The 25,804-nt window shown below is 43.2% G+C and overlaps 1 protein-coding gene across 2 annotated transcripts in view; it reads right to left on the bottom strand.

The window, feature by feature from the left end:
• Window positions 1-25,804, bottom strand: part of B4GALNT3 (beta-1,4-N-acetyl-galactosaminyltransferase 3) — a 75,501-nt gene that overhangs the window by 25,224 nt on the left and 24,473 nt on the right. The window contains exons 1-4 of one of the 2 annotated variants that reach the window (XM_028746630.2): window positions 22,219-22,357; window positions 6,540-6,643; window positions 4,866-4,946; window positions 59-154 (exon numbers count right to left, since the gene is read on the bottom strand). In XM_028746630.2, the coding sequence (XP_028602463.2) occupies window positions 59-154; window positions 4,866-4,946; window positions 6,540-6,643; window positions 22,219-22,228 (291 nt within the window). In that variant the 5' untranslated portion in view covers window positions 22,229-22,357. Of the gene's footprint in view, window positions 1-58; window positions 155-4,865; window positions 4,947-6,539; window positions 6,644-22,218; window positions 22,358-25,804 lie in introns of those variants that run through there. The other variant, XM_028746629.2, reaches the window with a different exon arrangement.

The raw sequence follows: 25,804 nt of genomic DNA, 5'->3' as shown, positions 1-25,804 counted from the left end.
TGGGCAGAACCTAAGAAAAGAGGACCCTCCATTTGGCACAAGGATACAAAAGACTCACGTGGGGATGCAGCGGAAAGTGGAGGTTCCTCCTCAGCTGTTCCACGGAGCCACCGCACCAGTCCTCAAAGACATGAAGGTTGACTTGGCCCTGGAACTTCAAGCATAAGGAGATACTCCTATTAATCACAGTCCGGATGATCTGGTGCCCATATGGCACACCCACTCATTTGCAACCTGGTATAGAAAGAGGGCGTGTTGACTTGCCAAAGGTTTTTAAGAGGAATGTATTCCCCATCTGAGACTGGTGCTTTTTATGGTTTAGTAGGGAAATAACCAGAACTGTTCCAAATTGAATGAAGCCTTTCACTTGCCAATTTTGCATAGTACTATCCTGTCCAAGGTTTAGAGAGCTCCAGCTGGGTCTGGGATCTATTCTAAATGAGTGCTGGGCGACAGTCCTAATTTAAAGCTTACTCAACAGGTGTATTAACAGTCAGGTGTGTGCACAGGTCTTTTCACGCACTTTATCAGAAGTGCTGGCTAACTTGAATTACTAGACAGGCACAGTGGAGGCCTAGAGATTTCTACTTACTTTAAAATGGAATTCTAGGTTATCAGACCCTGCAGCCCAACCCTTTTTGGGTAAACAGCTTTATAGGGAGAAGCAGATTTGCACAACAAAGAGAGGCTATAAATCTCTAATCTCACATGGGCTGCAAAATGGCCATCTCTTTCTACACAGCAAATATTTATTCCTGCCAGACGTGTTCCTCGAAAAAGAGAACTAAGGGCAAGGAAAAGATAAGAGGCCCAAACGTTGCTGAAACAGAAAGCAATGGGGGCGAGGGGAGGACAGAGAGCTTGGGTCACCTTCCTTATGCCATATTTTGAAAAGGCATATTTTATTTATTTATAAAAGTATTCTTATACCACTATATCATAAAAAAACAACAAAGCAGTTTACAGCAATAAAGAAACAGGGAAGGGGATATTGCTTTTTGTTGTTGCTGTTATGCTGTGGGTTTTTTGTGTTTATATATTGTAAACCGCCCTGTGATCTTTGGATGACGGGCAATATATAAATTTAATAAATAAATAAAAATAACATAAAACCATTAAAAAGTTTAAAACAAGTGGCCAGAAAATGAATTTCAACATCCCTATACAAAAAATCCAGACACTCTCATTTGTGCACCTGATGCAACCATTCCCAAACTAGAAAAATAGTTTTATGTGTTACTTTTATACCTTGTCCTTTTCCTCTTGGAAACCTCGAGGAAGGAAGGATTCCAGGTGGCTACCCTTAGAGGCACTGACCACACCCAGAACTGCTTAGCATCAGACACCCTATGCCATGGTGTAGACAGCAAAGTGTCCTCTAGATATTGTTGGACTTCCGACTCCCATCATCCCTCACAACTGGTCATGCTGACTGGGATGATGGGAATCGGGGTCCAACAACAACATCTGGAGGACACCACTTTGGCTGCCTTCTTCCCTATGCCCAAGTTCCACGGGACCAGCCATTTTCTGGTTGCCATCCTGCAAAACTCAAAATATAGAAGTGCAGCATTGAAAGCAGCCCCTTGGGGAGGGGTCTGTAATTGCTAGAAATAAAGGAAGCAAAAAGCTTTGCTCTGTTTTTTATTGTTTGGCAGTTCCGTATCTCTGGGGCAAATCAGCTACACACAATCTGAAGAATGTGTAAATGCAGGTGAAGATAAACTAGACAAAAAGGAGGTTTGAGCCAGAGAAGAATGGAGGCATTGTGGTGCTGTGTATGACACCCCCCCCCCCCCCAGTTTTGCTTATAGGACTCTTGTGTTTCTCCACTGAACATCCAGGCTTCTCCTCCCTAGGTAAACTTCCAGTGCTAATAGTCATTCTATAGTCATGACTTGGATGCAAAACTATGCACTTGTGAAAAATCTGTTAAGAAATGTCAGCAACAAGGACCTCTTCTATTCGCAGGTACAGTGAGGAGGTGAAAAGGAAGGCAGCAATGTCATCAATTCTTGCAGGTACCGCCTGTTCCAACAAGCAAATGGTTCACTTTCAAGTACTGTCTAGGGTCGGTAGCACTCCCGTTACAAATCCTAGTTCAGGACTGCCAGTTCCAGAATACCTTTAAGGCTTGTAGTTTAACAACATGTGTCTGTACTGTCCTGTAGTCACATGCTTTCTTGAACACTCAACAACCATGAAAACTCAGTTCCCTTAGGACAGGGTTGCGGAGCTCTCTAACAATTGCCGCTGCTGGTCAAATACAGGTCAAATACAGTGGTACTGCGGGTTAAGAACTTAATTCGTTCCGGAGGTCCGTTCTTAACCTGAAACAGTTCTTAACCTGAGACACCACTTTAGCTAATGGGGCCTCCTGCTGCCACTGCACTGCCAGAGCACGATTTCTGTTCTCATCCTGAAGCAAAGTTCTTAACCTGAGGTACTATTTCTGGGTTAGAGGAGTCTGTAACCTGAAGCGTATGTAACCCGAAGCATCTGTAACCCAAGGTACCGCTGTACTAATCAGCACTTTTGCTTGGCAGAACCACAGCCTGGATCAGGGGTAGGCAACCTAAGGCCCGGGGGCCAGATGCAGCCCAATCGCCTTCTCAATCCGGCCCGCGGACGGTCCGGGAATCAGCGTGTTTTTACATGAGTAGAATGTGTTCTTTTATTTAAAATGCTTCTCTGGGTTATTTGTGGGGCATAGGAATTCGTTCACCCCCCCCCCAAAAAAAATATAGTCCAGCCCACCACATGGTCTGAGGAACAGTGGACTGGCCCACGGTTGAAAAAGGTTGCTGACCCCTGGCCTGGATGCACGAAGAAGAGCGTACAGTCACCACACACACACACGGGGTTCTGCTGCAACCCTCATGAGTGAAGTAGTACCAGGTTTTCAAGGCCAATCCCTGTTCTGCTTTTCCATTCTTAAAAACTGCTATGTGGGGGAAAGATGCCAAACCTCTTCTTCTGTCAAAGATGCCTTGTTGTTGCAAACCTCCTTTTATTGCCAGGAACACATACCTTCTGTTCAAACGAAGACTAGCTCTATTACATGCAGAAATAAAACCATCCCCAATCCTCTTTCTGGGCCCTTTTATCAGCCGCAGGAACCACAGCGCAATAGCATGCTTAGGCAGATGCTGACAATACAACAGAAGTATTGAATACCCCCTGTAATTAATTTGTGAAGTGGTATGGATTTCTCATGCTTAATCCACAAACTGCTATGTTTCAACAGTAAATTAATCTGAGGAACAAAAAAATAAAAAAAATCAATTCAGGAACAGAACAGGGTTCAGTTCATAATCCTTTGATTTGCCTCAGATGACCATGCAGCAGCAGAGCATATGCCCATGCTGCCCAGGGCAGGCGCGCTCCCGAGGGGTGTGGGGTGCGGAAGGTGCCCTCCCTGGCATGGGATAGCCACTCAGGTGCATGGAGTGCCGCCCATGGCTGACATTTGGCGCACCGCCTGCCTGCGATTCCCAAGCCTCTCCCAGTGGTCAAAACGAAGGGGGAAGGGGGGAATGCTGCTGGGAAAGCGGCGCAGCTCCCCCACTTCCCCCGACAGCCTGGGGTAGGCTTGGGAGTCGTGGGCGGGCGGTATGCCAATGTCACCCCCCTCAGCAAAGACAGCCGGGGCAGTGTGCCCCCACTGCACCCCCTTCCTCCGCCCCTGTGACCATGCCTCCCAAATTTGACAGAAATCAGTGACAATATGGGTGAGCTGATATCACTGGTAAAAAGAATCTGGGTTACAAAGGGTCTCTGTCAGAATTAGCAAGTGTGTAGGTTGATGTGTGTGGAAATAATCCCACCTGCCATTTTGAACTCCATTTGCCATGGCTTTGCAAACGTTTATCAACACAACTTCACCAAATCCAGAAAAATTAGATGGAAAGCCTTTAAGCCCAAATAACTAAACAAAGACAATAAGGCACACTTCCAAACCAACCAAAGAAAGGAGGGATGGGGAACCGTTATGAGTCAAGAGCCGCATGCCAGCGGTGAACGGGGTTAGATACAAAAGTGGCCAAAGTAATGGATGAGAATTTAACCTTTCTACATTAGGCTTTTCTCTAGACACGCTCCTTTTTATCCTCCATCCAGGCAAGAAGTATTGTTGTTGTTGTTGTTGTTGTTGTTGTTGTTGTTGTTGTTATTGTTATTATTATTATTATTATTATGCCTTTTACCCAGAACCAGGACTCAAGGTGGCTCACAAAAATTAAAATAAAGACAGATAAAATATACACAGATAAAACATGTAAAAGGTTATTGCTAAAAAGTTATAAATATATCTATGGAATTAAAGAAATGTAAAAAAACCCCCACGTATCTACTAAAACACAGATAGTAAAACAAAAACAGCACAAGAGCCCTTTCCTTCAAAGCTGTCAGTTCCCCAGAGCTTGCTGGAATAAAAAAGATGTTTGCAGGAGTACAACAAGGAGGGAGCCAGTCCAGTTTCTCGAGAAAGGAAGGGAGCAGCCACCAAGAAGGCTCTCACTCACATCCTCACCATATGGACACAGACAGCTCAAGGGTTGCATATCAGAGTTCAAGGAGCCATAATTGTACACTTTCAGTTTTATACAAGTATAACAGTTTTTATTATGATGTATTTCATCTCTCATATCCTACAAACACTGTAAACAAACAGCTTAATGGCTGCTTGCATATTAGATCTTTTGTCGGGAGCACAATCCAGAGGATATTTATAAATAAAACTTCACTAAGTTTTAATTCCAACTAATTTGGGCATTTTCTGAATAAACACGGACTAAATGTATGAAATGCATCTTACCTAAATGGGTTTATTAATTCAGTTGCAAGACATTATATTGAACACTAACCTCAGGCCTCCAGGTGGCAGAGTTAATCAAAGTTGCAGGATCTGTCTTATTGTTGCTTCTTCTGCTAACTCTGCTATGAACCTATACAGAATGAAAAACAAGAAAATAAGTCTGTGTGGCTGGCTAGAATATGTCTCAGAGGTGGACAACTGGTGGCTTGTGGAGCACAAGCAAATCAAAACTTGTTCAAAACAAAAGATAAAAGAGATGCTGAGGGCATTGGGGACTGCACAGACTGAAGAGTCTCCTGGTCTAACTGCTGAAGAAAATAGCTTGAATTTCCACTGGATAAAAGTGTGGCAGACAGGATGGATGGATGGTGTGTGGGTGTGTCTATGAGAAAGAAAATGAAGGAGGAGAAAATTTATCTTAGCTGAAACCTGCTTCCCTGCCACTACAGCAACAGAGAACAAATCTGCTCCACCTTCTATGGGACAATGCTGCAGATATTTGAAGACAACTATCATGCCTCCCCTTATCCTAGCTTAAACATGACATGCTCTTTCAGTCATTTATTTTATGACTTGGTTTCCAAAAAGCCCTCACCATCTAGGTTGTCTCCTCTGTAAGCACACCAGTTTGTCAACGTCTTCCTGGAAATGTGTCACTCAGAAATGGACAGAGCAGCCAAGATCAATGTTCTTCAATCCTGGGTTCCCAGATGTTGTTGGGACTGCAGCTCCCATTATCCCTGACAACTGGGTAAGCCGCTGAGGGAGATAGGAGTTGGGTCCCTAGGCTTTATTGAACTACAAGGCTGGACTACATTGGTCTAGACTACAAAATGAATGCTCCATATGTATTCCAGGAAAATCTGAGAGGTAAATCAAGCTGCTGAATCCTGTTTATTCTCTTCTGGCATGTACTCTTTGTATTTGGACCAAATACACCCAAGTGCTCCTTCTTCTTCCTACTTTCAGTACATTTTCTGACAGTTAAGGTGGCCAAAAGCGATCACAGAATCATAGGACCACAGAATTGTAGAATTGAAAGGGACCATGAGGGTCATCTATTCCAACTCCCTGCAATGCAGGAATCTTTTGCCCGATGCAGAGCTCAAATAAAGAGATTAAGGAATTGAATTACTCATTTTGGTATAAAAAGTTAGGGGCAGGTAATAAAAGTATGCCAAAAACCAACTCTCGGCAGAGCAGATTAAGAATTCATCCTACTAAAATTTATTGAGATTTCTCCACCCTTTTTAGACTTCCCATGATCACACAAACTGAGCCCATATAGGCAGGTCTCACCAATGCTCTTGAAAAGCAGTCAGGTGAGTCAGCAATGGCTGTAACTGGGGTGGAGTGGATAGACTGCCATAAAGAATGCCTCCCTTTTTGTTCCTGCTGCAAATACCTGATAATTATCTGTAATTATTAAAAGAGTGCCCTCTGCAACTGCAATTGTATCCAAGAGAGTAATTAGCATAGCTGGTGTCTAAGGTGTGCGGGGCATAAACTGTTTGGAATAAAAGCAATGCATAATTTTAGCCACACCTTTGTGTAACAATTCAGGATCCAGTTCTTATCTATTAACACAGACTGTAAACACTTGCAGAGACTGTACACTGATGAAACTTGATTTTGCAACCCCATTTCTTTTCACTAACCTGAGACTTGAATTCCTTTGCTTTTAAATATAGAGCACTTACTACGACTTATGAGTTCAACTTACCAGATTTTCTGGTTTCTGAGGCAGATAAAACTGCAGGCTTGGATCCACTATAGGGCTGTCCTGGTTCCTCAGAGCTTTAGCTAGTTCACTCCAGCTTCCATATCCTGTAAGGTAAAAGGAAAATGCGGAAATAAACTTTCAGGTTAAGAAAACCATGGCAACTCAATCATTGTGGAAGCAACAACAATTCCTATAGGCTAGGAATGGGGAACCTCTTCGCCTCAGGGTTAAATGCAGCTGCACTATCCTCAGATTGCCTTTGCCTGGCTAGACTGTGTCCTTGAACAGTCATAACATCTCAGTGAGGGGGTGTGTGTCGTTTGTTTGTTTGTTTGTTTGTTTGTTTGTTTGTTTGTTTGTTTGTTTTAGAAAACTCAGGCTTTTGTGTGGCTGGAACATGACCTACTCTGCAAAGACAAGAGTCACATCCTTTGCTCCACCCACTTTTCGACCTTGGACCCTAGCCATGCATTGCATGGCAGGTTGCCCACAAGTAAACATGCATATCCTCCAACATTTCTCTAATGAAAATAGGGACGTCCTAAATAATAATAATAATAATAATAATAATAATAATAATATCATACCCCACCCATCTGACTGAGTTGCCCCAGCCAATCTGAGCAACTTCCAACATATATAAAAAAGGAATAAAACATTAAACATTAAAAACCTATACAGGACTGCCTTCAGATGTTTTCTAAAGTTGCATGGTTACTTATCTCCTTGGCTCAGGGATTGGATAACTCCATGCCCGCCAACATTTCTCCAATGAAAATAGGGACGTCCTAAGGAAAAGTGGGACATTCCAGTGTCAAATCAGAAACTGGGATGGATTCTCTAAATCCAGGACTGTTCCTGGAAAACAAGGATGCTTGGAGGGTCTGAACATGGTCGTCGTGCTGGCAGTGTTTTCTCACTCCTTTATATAAGGCATAAGAAAATATAAATATAATCCATATGTTAAATATAATCCATATGTTAAAGATAATCAAGTGCCATATAAACAAATCCACTGAGTATTTACTTACAAACCCACCCCATCGTTTTCATAGGACTTAATCCCATGTAAAAGCACAAATATTACTGAGAGTCTAAAGCTCAGGAACTGTGATACCCACATTATAGGTTAAAACAACTTGAAACTACAGTACAGGCATTTTATGGCAAGCCAAGACCACTCTCTTCCAGCAACACAGTACAGTTGGACATGGGACTAGGGGCATGACAAAATTCAGAGCACTTCTTTAACCTGCGTCCAACTAGTCCCTGACCATCACTTTAGGATTCCTGGCCACGTGAAGCAATGACTAGATAGAGGATAAAGCTATCAAGGAGCGGCTAGCCATGATGGCAATGCTCTAGCCTGCCCCCTGTTGGAGGCAGTAGGTCAGTTGCTGGGCTGTTGTACTCTGGTCCTGCCTGCAAGCTTCCCATAGGCATCTAGTTGGCTACTGGGGAAAAGAAAACCAAGATGCTGGTAGAGATGAGCCTTTGGTCTGATCCAACAGGCCTCTCCTTATGCTAACCAACCGAATGAACTAAATCGCAATCATGTTGAAGGCGTGAAATACAAATTATGTATTATGAAATAAATTATTGGCATCAGATTTCATTATATCAGAAGGGGAACAGCCAGTTCAAGGAAAGCAACTCCTTCCAAGCTTCTTAGGCTTGCCTTTGATCTCAAAATGCTACCACCTTTGCTGTATGACCAGAATTATGCCAGCCAGATGTGCTCCTGGGAATGGCAGGAAAAGAATATGCAACCTTCTGGTCCAGTGTGTAAAAATCAATGGGTGGGGATGAATGCCTTCCAAAACCTTCCAAAAGAATTTGCAGACTGTGAGCCCCAGAGGAGCCTTCAGTCTCTGAGCATTTCTTATGCGTCTGATTCTGAGGCTGCATACACACCCTACCCTTAAAGCACCTCCCCAAAGAATCCTGGGAACTATAGTTTGTTAAGGGTGCTGGGAACTATAGTTCTGCGAAGTATACATTTCAGTTCCCAGGATTCTGAGGTGGGGTGCTTTCAAACTACTTTATATGTATGGTGTGTATGCAATGCATACAGTGGTAAAGTGGGTCAAATATTATCAACTTATAATCTAGTATTTTACCCTTGAAGGCCCCTGAAATGTACCAGGAAAGTAGAGCTGAGCAAATATAATTAACATATATCTCATTCACTTTTTTTTTTTTTACTTCTAGAGCAATGTTACAAGAGTATCACAAAATAATAGAACATCTTTCCATTGCAAAATAAATGCTTGGTGTTTAAGTAATCATTGTATATTAGTTCTTTAATAACCTTCTGTTAATTTGATTTATTCCAATGTAGTTTAGAGTACGTACATCTATTACCTTGTTAGCATATATGACATATGTAATAAAGGAGGTTGCTCCCTATGAAAATTCAAGTCAGGGTAAATTAATAAAAGCTTATCCAGACAATTTCAAGAAGTCTGGTTTTCCCCCTGCAGCACTGCGTGCAGATCACCTCTGACTCTGTAGGAATCACGCCATAGCCTGCTTTGCATGGAACGGGGCACTATTTTTAGTCAGAAACCCCTACCCACCACTCCACATACATTCCAGATCAGAAAAAAATACAGCCTTTCTTTATAATAGTTAAAATAAAAAGGTCCACAAAATATTGCTGCAGAGAGATGGTTCAGCGCTGCTAGTTTTACCGCATTCCCCTTTTCTTTTTCAGGAGATATATAAATATCCTTACAAAAAGTAACAGTAAGGAGTGTTTTCCCATGAGAATTGTAGGCATCAAATTTTACTTTCATTAACAACAGTGATGCATCTATGTTCTATGGAGGGCCATATCTTCTGCCCCCCACCCTGCCAAACAGTTCCAAGCAATATTAATGTGGTCTGATTTCTGCAACCCTGATACCCCATTTAATTTAACTGGGAATAAGCTCCATTAAACATAAAAAAAAACTTACTGCTGAGCAGACATATATACCTAAGTCCTTAAAGTTAACTATATAGTGGATTCTTAATGCAAAATAAATTGACTTTATTTTTGCTGCATACATGAAATTTGCTGGGGGGGGGCGCTCTTTAAAATCCACATACACATGAAATCCTAATATTTGCACACACACACAAATAAATATTGGAAGCACCTGCCTCAACAAAAATAAATTCTGGTTTCTATGATGAAAGGAATCACAGGGAAGGAAGTTAGGCAAGCAGCATAGAATCCTATCACCCGCTGACCAAAACAACTCACGTGTCCTCAGTCCCCACCCATTGGCTGAAAACAGCTCTGCTCGCTCTCATTGGCTGAGAACACAGCAGCGCCGTGTTTTGCTTTTTGTGTGTGTGTGCCAATGGCTTACTCTTCTTTTTTATATATAAAAAATGGAAAGAGGCTGGGAAGAGAGAGGTGTCCAGTTCCAGGCGCTGTGTGTTGCCCTGGGGTCCTGGGCCCTCTGCCAGTGGTCCAGCTGGTCCACCCCTGCCTCTGACCATACACACAACAGCAGTGCTATATACAATTTCAGCCAAACAACTGCAGAGAACAGCACCAGATGAAGCAATTAATCCATTGATGTGTTTGTCAGACACCTGGTGCCATGATTATCTGAATATTTATTTTTCCACCTGATCCTGTAATTAAAACTGGCTCCCTTCCCAGTATGTCCCTGTAGTCACCAACCTAGCACATTAAGAGAAGACAGTGCAGGGTTTGTGGAGCCTGATTAGATTTTATGGTGCAGCAATATCTAGGCCATGTTGCACCATACACAAGATTATGTTGCCAACATCCATCTCTTGCTCGCTCTTTTATTTCATGTATGCAAAAAAGTAAAAATAAATAAATTTATCTCCCATCAGCAACCAGTTCCCAGAATATGTAATAATAAAAGGGGAGTGGGGTAGCCAGCTAGTTGTTTTTAAATACATAAATAAAGCTAGATATAAAACCAGACCCACATGTTGCAGATTAGGTGGCTTGACTTGCATTAAAAAAAAAGTTTAGTGAACTTTTATTGGTGTTTTGGCTTTATAAAAAACCAACTGCACCATCAGTTTAAATTTGAGGATGAGGATAAAACCACTAAGTAGAGTCCCTGCATGCCTATGGGAAGTTTGCCTTTAATTCCAGCACGACCAGAAAACTTAACAAAAGTCTTCAGAAATAAATAACTTTTCTGTTTTAAGAGTAAAAGTAAATTATTCTCTTTGATCATGGCTTGATCCATGTTTTTGCATTTCCAGGATCCAGTATTTGATGTTCTTAAGCCTCAGTGCCCCTTCATGGATCACTGCCTTGCCGTGGCGAAGGGGCTTGAAGAACTCAGAGAAGCTATGAACTACGCCAAGCAGGGCACACAAGATGAACAGGTCATAGTGGAGAGTTTTGACCAAACGTGATCCACCTGGAGGAGGAACCGGCAAGCCACTCCAGTATCCTTGCCAAGAAAACTCCATGGACAAAGACAACAGGCATATAAAAGTTATGACGCTGGAAGATGAGCCCCTCAGGTCGGAAGGCGTCCAACATGCTACTGGGGAAGAGCGGAGGGCAAGTACAAGTAGATCCAGAGCTGATGAAGCGACTGGGCCAAAGCCGAAAGGACGCTCAGTTGCGGATATGCCTGGAAGCGAAAGGAAAGTCCAATGCTGTAAAGAAAAATATTGCATAGGAACCTGGAATGTAAGAACCATGAACCTGGGTAAGTTGGAGGTGGTCAAAAATGAGATGGCAAGAATAAATATTGACATCCTGGGCATCAGTGAACTAAAATGGATGGGAATGGGCGAATTCAGTTCGGATGACCATCACATCTACTACTGTGGGCAAGAAACCCGTAAAAGAAATGGAGTGGCCCTCATAGTCAACAAAAGAGTGGCGAAAGCTGTACTGGGATGCAATCTCAAAAATGATAGAATGATCTCGATACGAATCCAAGGCAGACCTTTTAACATCACAGTAATCCAAGTTTATGCACCAACTACTGGTGCTGAAGAAACTGAAATTGACCAATTCTATGAAGACTTACAACACCTTATAGAAGTGACACCAAAGAAGGATGTTCTTCTCATCATAGGGGATTGGAATGCTAAAGTAGGGAGGCAAGAGATAAAAGGAACAACTGGCAAGTTTGGCCTTGGAGATCAAAACGAAGCAGGGCAAAGGCTAATAGAGTTCTGTCAAGAGAACAAGCTGGTCATCACAAACACTCTTTTCCAACAACACAAGAGATGACTCTACACATGGACATCACCAGATGGGCAGCATCGAAATCAGATTGATTATATTCTCTGCAGCCAAAGATGGAGAAGCTCTATACAGTCAGCAAAAACAAGACCGGGAGCTGACTGTGGCTCAGATCATCAGCTTCTTATAGCAAAATTCAAGCTTAAACTGAAGAAAGTAGGAAAAACCACTGGGCCGGTAAGATACAATCTAAGTCAAATCCCTTATGAATACACAGTGGAAGTGAGGAACAGGTTTAAGGATTTAGATTTGGTGGACAGAGTGCCTGAAGAACTATGGATGGAGGCTCGTAACATTGTACAGGAGGCAGCAACGAAAACCATCCCAATGAAAAGGAAATGCAAGAAAGCAAAGTGGCTGTCCAACGAGGCCTTACAAATAGCGGAGGAGAGAAGGCAAGCAAAATGTGAGGGAGATAGTTAAAGATACAGGAAATTGAATGCAGATTTCCAAAGAATAGCAAGGAGAGACAAGAAGGCCTTCTTAAACGAGCAATGCAAACAAATAGAGGAAAACAACAGAATGGGAAGAACCAGAGATCTGTTCAAGAAAATTGGAGATATGAAAGGAACATTTCGTACAAAGATTACCATAATAAAGGACAAAAGTGGTAAGGACCTAACAGAAGCAGAAGACATCAAGAAGAGGTGGCAAGAATACACAGAGGAATTATACCAGAAAGATATGGATGTCTCGTACACCCCAGGTAGTGTGGTTGCTGACCTTGAGCCAGACATCCTGGAAAGTGAAGTCAAATGGGCCTTAGAAAGCACTGCAAATAACAAGGCCAGTGGAAGTGATGGTATTCCAGCTGAACTATTTAAAATTTTAAAAGATGATGCTGTTAAGGTGCTACACTCAATATGCCAGCAAATTTGGAAAACTCAGCAGTGGCCAGAAGATTGGAGAAGATCAGTCTACATCCCAATCCCAAAGAAGGGCAGTGCCAAAGAATGCTCCAACTACCGCACAATTGCACTCATTTCACACGCTAGCAAGGTTATGCTTAAAATTCTACAAGGAAGGCTCAAGCAGTATGTGGATCGAGAACTCCCAGAAGTGCAAGCTGGATTTAGAAGAGGCAGAGGAATCAGAGACCAAATTGCAAACATGCGCTGGATTGTGGAGAAAGCTAGAGAGTTCCAGAAAGACATTTACTTCTGCTTCATTGACTATGCAAAAGCCTTTGACTGTGTCGACCACAGCAAACTATGGCAAGTTCTTAAAGAAATGGGAGTGCCTGATCACCTCATCTGTCTCCTGAGAAATCTCTATGTGGGACAAGAAGCTACAGTTAGAACTGGATATGGAACAACTGATTGGTTCAAAATTGGGAAAGGAGTACGACAAGGCTGTATTTTGTCTCCCTGCTTATTTAAATTTATATGCAGAATACATCATGCGAAAGGTTGGGCTGGATGAATCCCAAGCTGGAATTAAGATTGCCGGAAGAAATATCAACAACCTCAGATATGCAGATGACACAACCTTGATGGCAGAAAGTGAGGAGGAATTAAAGAACCTTTTAATGAGGGTGAAAGAGGAGAGCGCAAAATATGGTATGAAGCTCAACATCAAAAAAATGAAGATCATGGCCACTGGTCCCATCACCTCCTGGCAAATAGAAGGGGAAGAAATGGAGGCAGTGAGAGATTTTACTTTCTTGGGCTCCATGATCACTGCAGATGGTGACAGCAGCCACAAAATTAAAAGACGCCTGCTTCTTGGGAGAAGGGCAATGACAGGCCTAGACAGCATCTTGAGAAGTAGAGACGTCACCTTGCCAACAAAGGTCCGTATAGTTAAAGCCATGGTTTTCCCAGTAGTGATGTATGGAAGTGAGAGCTGGACCATAAAGAAGGCTGATCGCCGAAGAATTGATGCTTTTGAATTATGGTGCTGGAGGAGACTCTTGAGAGTCCCATGGACTGCAAGAAGATCAAACGCATCCATTCTTAAGGAAATCAGCCCTGAGTGCTCACTGGAAGGACAGATCGTGAAGCTGAGGCTCCAGTACTTTGGCCACCTCATGAGAAGAGAAGACTCCCTGGAGAAGACACTGATGCTGGGAAAGATGGAGGGCACAAGGAGAAGGGGGCGACAGAGGACGAGATGGTTGGATAGTGTTTTCGAGGTTACCAGCATGAGTTTGACCAAACTGCGGGAGGTAGTGGAGGACAGAGGTGCCTGGCGTGCTCTGGTCCATGGGGTCACAAAGAGTCGGACACGACTAAATGACTAAACAACAACAAAGCCTCAGTGTGTCCCCTCTATGGGAAGTGTGGAGGGTGGCAATGAGAAAGCCTTTATGGTGGTGGCCCCCCTGAAGCATTTCAGTAAATTTTAGTAGTTGTAATAGTTTTAACAGTAGCACAGTTTTTAGGGTTTTATAATTAGCTTCTTTACCCTGCTGATCATTTTCTGTGCTGTTAATTGGGGTTGTTATTTTAGATGTGGGTTACTTATGCTCTTATGTGATCATCTTTATTTATATTTCAGGGTGTTTCCTATTCTGTATGTTGTAAGTTGCCTAGGGACTTTGGTGCAGGCGACACACAGTTATCAATAATCATAAATAATGGGTGATATCCAGTGATAGTCTGCCTCTTTGCAAGGGCTATGCTCTACAAAGTGCTGGGGGATCTGCCAAGTTCAGGTGACAAAGCAGATCTGTAGGGGGGGGGGTTAATTGCACAAAGCTTGGATAACCCAACAACTCAACTGTTGCGTGAAAACTAATCAGAATCACTAGATAAGAGAAAACAAGTTTAGCCAGAGGATGCCCTTTCTTATGTGGATCTGATTAGAATCTAAGATTATTCTTCACTATCCATGGCTGCATGGCTGACATAATAAAGCAACTGATTGTTAGCACCCAACAAATTGAAATTAAGCTCTTGGCAAGAACAATCAGTTCAAGTGCCATTGCTAATAGCAGGTAACTACCAATCAGGTTAGCAGTAGAGTAGATGCAATCATGTTTAGTGCAGAATGCACAATCGTCTAACTCCCATAAGTCTACCGCTTTTAGAAAGTGATGCAGGCTGCTTCTTGATTCCTAGAGGAATTCATCTTTCTTCACCTCAAAGGATGTGATTGGATTATTTTTACACATCCAAGCAACTCGGTCCCATAGTTTAGTACACATAAAAAGTTAATAATGTCTGTAAACCAGCCTCACAGATAAATCCACAACAGTTTGTATTCCAATCACCTGACTACACATACCTATATTAATAATTTGCAGCTTAAAATGAAGACTAATTTGGCTCCCCACTTGGTTGCTTAAAGGCAATTCTTCTGTATTAGCTACAGGTGACTGGGCAAGTGGCTGATCAGTTGTCCATCCCAAGCACCTCAAACTATGGCTTATCAGAAGTGTGGAGACTCCCAGAGAGGAGATCACAGTGGCTTTATTCCTCCTCTAATCCTGCTGCTGCACTGAGCTAAGCCATGATTTGGTGTAGCAGGTTTTCCAAACCCAGGCTCATGTTTTGTGTTGCTATAGGCTTGTTCTTGGGTTTATAGCTCATGGCTTGTCTAACGGAGACAAGTCATGAATGCTGGGTTTGGACCACTATTGTTAAAACAACTATAGTCCAGCTCACAATAGGAGGAGGAGTACATGATGAGTGAAATGACTGTGATCCCCATTCATGTACATGTTCACATGTACCAGCTCAGCGCATCCTTTTTACTCATACTTTTCATCCCTGACATCTATATCTCTTTGTGCACCCACAACATGACCCAGAATACCACTGGTATTCGATGCAACTCTTTTGGAATTGGTGTTATATGCATGTGACCAGGAACATCCATTAGTGCCCTGGCTGTCAAATTCTGTGCCGGTTTTAACCTCTGGACCATTTTCAACTGTATCCCCATGTAGAGCTCATTGCAATAGTCCAATCTGGAGGTTCACTGAATATGGGTAACTAGTCAGACTATTACAGTCCAGGAATGGCAACAGTTGGGCATAAGTATTCTGGGCCCCTGAAGCCACCTGGGTTTCCAGGGACAAAGATGGCTCCAATAGTACTCCCAAGCTATGTTGCCGGCTTCTTTGAGAGGAGTGCAACCCCATCAGGACATTCTTCAAAACCCTGAATTGAAGAACCATCCAACCATAGAACTTGTCTGGATTCAGTCGCAATTCATTGGCCCACATCCAGCCCACTACCACCTCCAGACAATGGCTCTGCACCTATGCTGCATCTCCCAATTCAGATGGGGGTCATCAGCATACTGATGGCACTTTGCTCCCAGTCCTACAATGACTGTTCCCGATGGCTCCACATCTAAAACAGCATGAGAGACAAGACTGAAACCTACAGAAATGCCACAGGGCCAAGGAAAAGTCTCCCACTACTACTCTTTGGAACCAACCCTACAGATAGGAATGGAACCACTGCAAAGTACTGCTTCTCTGACAATCCCCAAAAGAATTGTCAAAGGCTCATGTGTAATAGCAGCTATGTGCGGACGGATCTGTATCAGGACTGCAGAGCTGTCAGGGAGGGGTTTGACAATTGCCCCTGTGTTGTGACACACAAGCACACACATCATCCTGTTCCCTCAAAGCTCCCATTTGCCTGGGAACAGAACACAGTACATTCCAGGGAGTCCTGGTTTTAAGTTTGCAGGGTGACTGAAGCTGTCAAACAAGGCTATGCTTGTTGCAACCAGATATATTTTATATTGTGGAACGTTTCCCACTGGGTATCTGAAATAATCACCAGGGATATTATTTTTTTTGACCAGGGGAGAGGTATTACTCCTACTGCAACATTTTAAAGTGCTTTTTAACAATCCTGATTGTTATACGGAATAGTGAGTATATTCATGGTTTTTATAATGAATTCTTTGAGTCACAAATATTTTCGCTGACAAAAACCATAATCAGAAAAGTACATCTAAATTATTTGCAATATGCTGCCTGAAAGTGTACTTTAGAGATGCACAAATACAGTCTTTGATGAAATCAGTATTGTTCATTAACCAGTAGTTAACTGCTTGACCTGTTCTTTCAAATCTTTGCAAAAAATTCACTTGAAGCATTTGTACTCTGATGTTGATCTATGATTACACATTTCCTCAACAAAGTGTCAAGAGAGTGACAATTAATACAGCCTTTTCTAAAGAGTCTTATGACAATTTTGTTCTCAATCTCATTTGCCTGCCACTTATGTCACAGTTATGGGGGGTGGTTGTGATCCCCTTGCCCAATGTGTCATGTGGGGATAACACCATTGGACTACACTGCAGGGCTCTCATAAAAACTACTCCCTCAGCAGAAATTTCATTCCCCCCCCCCCATGAAAAGTAAGACCTAGGTTAGAAAGAAGCTAAACTTCTTGTTTATCTTTCTATGGTGGCTGAGGGGTGTGTGTGTCATTCTTCTGCTACCCAGTTATAGCTTTTCTAAAGTCTCCAATTTCTCCACTGTTTCCTATGGGCAGCTGTAATTTATTCTCCTGCCAAGAAATGCTTTCTAGAGCAGCTAGGAAGTCCCACTTGCCAGACAATGGAATTGTCATTCTAGAAATGTACATCAGTGGCTGCCACAGATAAGCAGAGAGCATGTCTGGGTCCCATAGTCAGCATTCTTGATTCAAAACCTGTGCGGTGCCAAACAGCCAGAAATAAATTGTTGCTTATTTTTAGATCACTGTGTCTTTTTCATCAGTGATAATGGAAAGGCTCTTATTTCAGGGGTAGCCAAGGAACAACTACGCATCAGAGGAAACGTATAAAGCAGCTTGAGAATTCCCACGCAGGGCCAAGTGATACTTAGGAATCTGCCTTCAACTCAGTCAGAGCACTGGTCCATTTATAAGGCTGATCGCCGAAGAATTTATGCTTTTGAATTATGGTGCTGGAGGAGACTCTTGAGAGTCCCATGGACTGCAAGAAGATCAAACCTCTCCATTCTTAAGGAAATCAGCCCTGAGTGCTCGGACAGATCCTGAAGCTGAGACTCCAATACTTTGGCCACCTCACGAGAAGAGAAGACTCCCTGGAAAAGACCCTGATGCTGGGAAAGGTTGAGGGCACCAGGAGAAGGGGACAACAGAGGACGAGATGGTTGGACAGTGTTCTCGAAGCTACCAGCATGAGTTTGACCAAACTGCAGGAGGCAGCGGAAGACAGGAGTGCCTGGCGTGCCCTGGTCCATGGGGTCACGAAGAGTCGGACACGACTAAACGACTAAACAACAACAACAAAAATTTGCACTGACTGGCAGTGGCTGTCCAGGTTCTCGGACAGGGAAGATTCCCAGCTGTATCTGGACTTGCCATGGATTGAACCTGGCACACCTTCTGCACGCAGAACAGATGCTCTGCTACTGAGCCGCAGCCCTTCCCACAATGATACTTACTACAGAGCTTTTTAAGGGGGCTGAATGTGGAGCAGAAAAGCATTCCAAGGAGGAAATGAAATATCGAGCACCAACTGGGATGAAAACAAAGGAGTAAATGACATGGGGTATAACTATATATAACCAAAATTATCCTGTTCCCCCTTTGAATGTCCGTCATGCTTTGGGGGAGCCAGTGGCGTAACATTCCTGACATACGTCTTGTCAGATATAGCTGAAGTGGAACTCTGACCAAGACTATCGCTGGGTACATGGACAGAGGCCAACGATCTGCAGATGATGTAGAAAAGGGGAGAGATTCCTAATAGCAGGCAAAGACTCACTGTGCAAGCCTGGATAATTGAAGGAGATGGCTGTGAAATCTGTAAAGCACAGCATTACCATAAAAAGTTATCAACTCAACTGGAAGTAGTTCATAACAACAACAAAACACACACAAAAAAGTTTTCCTTCCTAGCCACAGTGTAGAAAACTACCTAGCTACCCTCTCCCATTCTCAGCAGTAACTCCCTTGCTTTTACTCCTGTTTCTGGACTTCTTTACAAAACCAAATCTTCCTTCACATGTTCATACAGTCTAGATTTTTTCATGTGAGCTGCTTAGAGTGTCTTTGGAAGGAAATGCAGGCAAAGAATTTGAGCATAAATACATACAAATACATATTAATGTAATATTGCCTGTTTCTCCAGGCTGCGACACTTCCACAGCAATATACGACCCATGCCTTACTGACCCGTTTTTGGAGCCCTTTTCCTGCCACCCCTCTCAGGTTTCTCAGCCATTTTTATTTAAACATCATCACTTCTCTCTCTTTCTCTACAGACTTTAAAAGTCTGGAAGAGTCAAAAGGAAATGCAACACTGTGGCATAAATAAATGATCGCCAGGTCCTTCATTTCCCCGTCATCTCCTCTTCTCAAGCGAGTAAGCGATCTGCCTTTGTTATAAGGGCACAGACAATGACCCAAGCACAGCCGTAAGATTTTCATGCCACACAGAGAGATGGTTAATAGAGAAGGCTGCAAAATAACCTCCCACCAGTGTTAGCACCTGAAAAGTAATAGCTGAGTATGCAAGCCAGGACTTCTCTTTCATCGCAGAAATAGGTCCCAGGGGGTTTCTTAAGCAGAATCTGCATATGGTGTCATCTCTCCTTGCCTGCTGTTCACAAGGCTATTACAACTACATATATCAATTCCTAATTTCAAGGCAGTGAATCTACAAGGGAGCTGGTTGGCCCAGTGGGTAGAAGAAGAAGAATTCAGCCAGGCCTCCCATGTCACTGATTCAAAAGAGGTGGTCTTGGGCAAACCAGTGTTGCTCTGCCTCAGTTTCCTGCCAGTAAAACAGGATGACCCAACTCTGGAAGAGACGTGTGAATTAATTAAACACAGACAGGCAGGCCCTGCTTTGTAGATTTATAAGTGTCCTATAAACCGGAATTTCTAAGATCTAAATGCCAAAGTCCACTATGCATTGTTTTGCAACAAAGCTACAATCTCAATAAATACAGAAGAAGTCATGTTTGGGCTCCATGGTGGCAATTATTGTCATAACGCTTCACTTCTGAAACCAGTGACTGCAGTTGGTTCATTCAGGCACCAAACAGGGGCCTGGGGGGAAGGGAAAGTCCTCTCACCAGCCTGACTCAGGGTGTCACCATTCTCTGCGTTCCTCGTCAAACCCCCAGATGCTTTTCAGTGGTGGGGACACTTCTAAACAGCAGCCAAGTTCAGTTGCACCCTGTCCTGTCTCTCCCCCCCCCAGTGCCCCATGCCAAGCACTCTCCCCAACTTCTGGCACCATTCCTGTGCTATGAACACTTTCCTGAAAATAAAGTGCTTACTGTACATTGAGAGATTTGCATTTACTACTTTATTCTACATAGAACTGTAGAGTTGGAAGGGACCACAGAAATCCTTTGCCCAACATGGGGCTTCAACCCACAACTCAGAGATTAAGAGTCTCATGCTCTGATATGTATCACACTTGCATCTTTTGGCTGGGTGGTTTCCAGGTCCAGGAATTAAAGGGAAAGGCCAGCTGTTCATGGGATTGCACTCCCTCTGAAAAAGCAGGTGCATAGCTTGGGGGTGCTTTTTGAAACCACCTTATCACTGGAAGGGACACAGGTACAGTATTTGCCAGAGCCAACCAGGAGGGCTGCCTTTGTCTAACAAAGCTGCTCAGTGTCCTTTCTAATGTCTTGGATGCCAAAATAACCCCAAGAGTTCCTATGGAAATGATGGAACAGATTTCCATAAAAAGGCAGTGCAGAGGCCTCAGCTTAACAGCTGCTCCATTGTTCCCTTCTCCTTTGTGCAACGCAGGGCTTTTGCCTATTAAGGCAACTAGATGTCATGATGTGTATGGCAAAATGAAAATACAGAGACACCACCTAACGAAGGGACAGAGTAGAAGAAGGTTTGCTTGAGGCAAGAAATGTTCACAGGATTCCATTATTCACAATTCCAAGTACTGTAATCTTGATTTCTTTATCTGTTTTTACAAAGTAGAATGTAGCTGCACAAAGTCCTCTGTGCCCATCAGTATTGATTAGCAAGGAATGGAGGCTTTGACTGTGATGCAACAATGACATCACAACAGTACTGACACATGTTCTTCGCATACCCCACCAAACCTCCCACCTATTATACTCCACATTCAATCCTTCATATCCTCACGGGTCCTTTAATCCCCCCCATATCCTCACAGCTCCTTCGATCATACCCATATCCTTAAAACTTCTCAGTGTCCCTCTACCTCTGCTTTGTTCCAACCTCTGCTGCTTAAAATTACCATTTAAAATAACTCCCTTCTCTTTTGTTCCCCTCCCCCCACTCTGACTTCATGCAAATCCAGGATTGTGATACAGCACTACAAATCTTCCAAAGTGGGCTGTGCGACGACAGCCTTACATTGGTATGTATATAGGAAGATATTTAATTTACAGAACACATCTTGCAAAAATGACTTCCACAAACATCAAAAGGCTGCTTCAGGTACAATAATGCAGCTTTCTGTGTTCACCATCAACTTGTTCTTATGCAAATACCTGAGGAGGGCAAATGATAATGTCATATGTTAACCTGGGGACGTATTTCTTATATTTGGCTACCTAGAGAAAACGAATTGACCCCCTGATAAGATGATTTTTAAAAAAACAATATTTTGCATCTTATGAAATTAGGCAGGGTGAGGTTGTAACTCATGAAAATCCATTTTAAGATTACAATGGTCTAAATAGAGCTTAACATAAAAAGCAGAGAAGTGAACTGCATTAGTCAAGTTATTTAGTGTGAAGTAGGTGGCGCTGTGGGTAAAAGCCTCAGTGCCTAGGGATTGCCGATTGAAAGGTCGGCGGTTCGAATCCCCGTGGCGGGGTGCGCTCCTGTCACTCGGTCCCAGCGCCTGCCAACCTAGCAGTTCGAAAGCACCTTCGGGTGCAAGTAGATAAATAGGGACCGCTTTCTGGCGGGAAGGTAAATGGCGTTTCCGTGTGCTGCGCTGGCTCGCCAGATGCAGCTTTGTCATGCTGGCCACGTGACCCGGAAGTGTCTCCGGACAGCGCTGGCCCCCGGCCTCTTAAGTGAGATGGGCGCACAACCCTAGAGTCTGGCAAGACTGGCCCGTACGGGCAGGGGTACCTTTACCTTAGTCATTCATTTCCATTAGTTACATAGTCACGTTCCTGCTATAACTGTAATCTCCAGAACAACATAACCACAGGTTGATAGATATTGTGGATGCTGAGCTTGCAGATGGTAGCCAAGATTACAAAGCTAAATTTATTTCCACTAGGCAGCAGAACTGGAGCTGTCATGCCACGTTACAAACCATGCAACATAGACACCACAAACCAGATAAAATGTGTCCTCAAAAGATGGACATAGCATGCAGATTATATGTTATACAGAGTCAAATTTGGGTACAGAAGAATTTGTGGGAGTTCTCTTGTCTTCCTATACACTGGTCAGCAACAACAACCAAGCATTCCAGGACATTTCAGGAAAAGATAACTGCTGTCCTGCAGGCAAACACTATAGCAATTACCTGAAAACATAATATGGCAGCCTCTCCATCAGCTCTTCTGGGAGACCAGCAGCTTTTGATCCCTCCTTTCCTTGAATTCTTTCCATTCTAATTTGATACTGCAATGCAGGCATGTTGCACCAAATTTAAAACATTACATATCAGCATATTCTAGATTTATAATCCGTCACTTCACATGAACTGACCAGCCACCCAGACAGTCCTTCCTGGTTTGTTGTTGCCCCTACAAGGTCATCTTGGTTGAGCAAGTGAAGCTATTAAGGAGATCTTGTTCAACTGGTTGGTTCAGATTTGCAAGGTGGGGGAAGGAGGCAGGGCTGAGTGAAGGGTACGATGAACTGACAGACACCTGGAGAACACAGAATATTTGAGCAGCTAAGGATAGTCAAAGAGAGAATGTACAAAGTGGAAAACATCCTGGAATTACATTCCATTCCAATATGTTTGCAGGTGAAATGATAAAAGGCCTTATTGAGGAAAACCATGCTTTATATAATGGATAAGTCATATCCTTTAATGTTGCAACTCTCAGCATGGAAGGCATATCTTTGATGGCTGAGCTATCTACCTTCTTTAGCAGTTTCCTCTGTAGGTTGCAGTTCCACTGGGTGTGGGAACTGTCCTCATACACCTTTCTAGGCTACTACTCCCTTTCCTACAGCACTGACTGACAGAAGACAGCCCCAATATGCGTTGTTCACAGGGCTATTGCTTCTTTTAGGTTTTTTCTTCTGGGGCTTAGGCCTCCAAATTAACAGCACACATGAGAGTAGACCTGATGTACTGACTCTCCAAAAGGAAGGGGGAACAAATACACACAGCAGCAGCAAGACTTTGCTGATTTCATCTACTAATTTTCAATAGAAACAAAGGTATCTATGTTGAACGCATGCACATGTCTACAACCTACTGCATAATTAAGAGAATGTGTTCAAATCTCAGTTCAGATTTTCTTAATCAGGTTTGGATAGAGCATTCAACTGTGTAAGGCCAAAACAGCAATGAGATTCATTAAGCAGCAATCCATTTCTAGAAACGGCATTCTATTATGCAATGTGCGCTGATTTGGAAGTCAGAGAATCAAACCTCAATTACGACTTTTTCTTTCTTCCTTAGTTTGGTTCTCAGCCAGTAACAGCTCAAGTTTTTCCAGATTGATTACAGTTAAGTCTACAGAAGTATAGGACCCAGTTCTAGTTGAGCAAGTTCAGTGCTGGCTCATCATATGGAAAAACACAAATGTACTTCACTGACTTGCCCTCACTTCCAGCTTTCACTGGGTGATGTGTCATATCAGCCTCATTTATGCAGCTTCCCAGAAACTTTAAATGAAGGACCAGAAAGAGGATGCTTCTAAGGCTGGCAGGCAATACTTTCAGCTCTGTGCTGTACTGTGACACATGTTCCTTATCTGTTTATACCTTAGATTGCTTCTCCTAGATTCTGACTCACTGCTTCACCCTAAATTTGAATGACCAATTGAAACTTTCTGCAGAAATGTTTGGGACCGTTCACCCTTAGGCATTCTGCAGCAGGACCAGAGGGGGGAAATTGGTAGGAATGGCTGCAGCTATTGAGTCTCCTGATTCAGCAGCAGATTTAAATGGACAGTGTTAATTAAGGATGTGGGAGAATTCCTCTGGAAATGGAAATTGCTGCAATTTGCACGTTCATCCGAGGTCAGGAATAGAAATCCTGCAAGCGAACATAAGCAGTATTCACTAGAGTTGCTTCTTTAGTTGGCAACTGTTACATAAATAATAGTGTTGTTTTCCACATTTCCCTTCCACAGAAATGCACTGAAATTATGCAGTTAATTACACTGGTTTTGGCTGTAGTGGACAGTGGGACAGGTAACATAGGTTTTAGTGGAAGCCAAATCATAGCAGGATGGAAACAGTGCTGTTTGAGAAGAGGATAGGTCAGAAATCACAGCCTCCTTAAAATCTCTACTGTTAATCTCTACATTGCAATAAATCCATTGTGAACACAAGAGGCAGCTACATTTTTCACTTAGCCATTAAAGTGCTGTCAGTCTCTCTCTTTACCTCCCCACCCCTCCCGAAGTCACACAAGTCACATTCAAGGTTTGACAGATTGGCATCTGTCCCGTGGTCTGACCCAGGAAGTAACTAGCCTAAACAGCCTGGGGGTCCTGCTGTACTATAGGAGTGGCATCTGGAAAACAGATTAACAATATATCAAGAACAACCAACCATACAATACATTCCCTTACACATACCTTTGATATCTAACCATCTGGACCCAGACCGTCCTAGAGTGAAACTCTTTTTTCTTATTAAAAAAACAAACAACATTCAGCAGCAAAAGGTCACACCTCCCTTCAGAGAAAGAAGACTGCAGTACTTTTCAGATATTACACAGAACACTAGATTTATTGTTTGTGGCCCCCAATCATTCCTATACATGCATTCCAGTCTTTTTTTTTTAAAGCCACATGGATGCACACAGTGGTCAGGTTTGCATGCAATCCTAAACTGTGGTTTGTCGAGAACAAATCATGAGTTGCCGCACAGATGACCAAGCAAACCATGGCTTGTTTCATTAAAGCTTAGTTTGTTGTCCTTCTACCTGCTTCCCACTGACAGCCCAATATCCTGAATGCCTTTACAACATCTTAATACTGGTTTCGTCCCCCTCACCATTGACTGACTGCACTGGTAATGAGAGTTCTTGGCCATAGCCAAGTCATACAAGATTTGAACACAGCTCCCATTCCAGCAACACTTCTTAGAATTTAAGGGCATTTGCAATACCTCAGAAGAGGCCCTGTTACTGCCACCTACTGCCTATATTTAATTTCATTACTCCATTTATATCCCACCTTTCCTACAAGAAGATCAAGGTGGCATGCAAACTTCTCTCCTTCACTATGTTAATCTTCCCAACAACCCTGGGAGGTAAGATAGGTTGAGAGATACTGACTGGTCCAACGTCAGCCAATCGGCATCATCATGGATGAGTGGGGATTCAAACTCTGATTTCCCAGGTCCTAAAAGGTAAAGGGACCCCTGACCATTAGGTCCAGTCGTGACCGACTCTGGGGTTGCGGCGCTCATCTCACTCTATGGGCCGAGGGAGCCAGCGTTTGTCCGCAGACAGCTTCCGGGTCATGTGGCCAGCATGACTAAGCCGCTTCTGGCGAACCAGAGCAACACACGGAAACACCATTTACCTTCCCGCCGGAGCGGTTCCTATTTATCTACTTGCACTTTGACGTGCTTTTGAACTGCTAGGTTGGCAGGAGCTGGGACAGAGCAACGGGAGCTCACCCCGTCACAAGGATTCGAACCGCTGACCTTCTGATCGGCAAGTCCTAGGCTCTGTGGTTTAACCCACAGCGCCACCTGCGTTCCCAGGTCCTAGTACAGCCCAATTATATTCAGATAAAGCAATGTTAAGAGTCAATGAGATCCATAACACTTTTGTTTCAGCACACTGGAACAAAATATTTTGTTTTGTTTTTTACTCCTTATGGATTCAAGTCTGCACTTTTTAATTCCCCCTGCTTTGGAGTGCGCATGAAGGGAATTGCCGAACAAGTGTCTGAGCCTGCAGACGAAGA

This window comes from Podarcis muralis, chromosome 10, assembly GCF_964188315.1.
Source record: "Podarcis muralis chromosome 10, rPodMur119.hap1.1, whole genome shotgun sequence".
Taxonomy (NCBI): domain Eukaryota; kingdom Metazoa; phylum Chordata; class Lepidosauria; order Squamata; family Lacertidae; genus Podarcis; species Podarcis muralis.
Note: the sequence above shows the minus strand (reverse complement) of the source record. Positions and strands in the feature narration are given on the sequence as shown.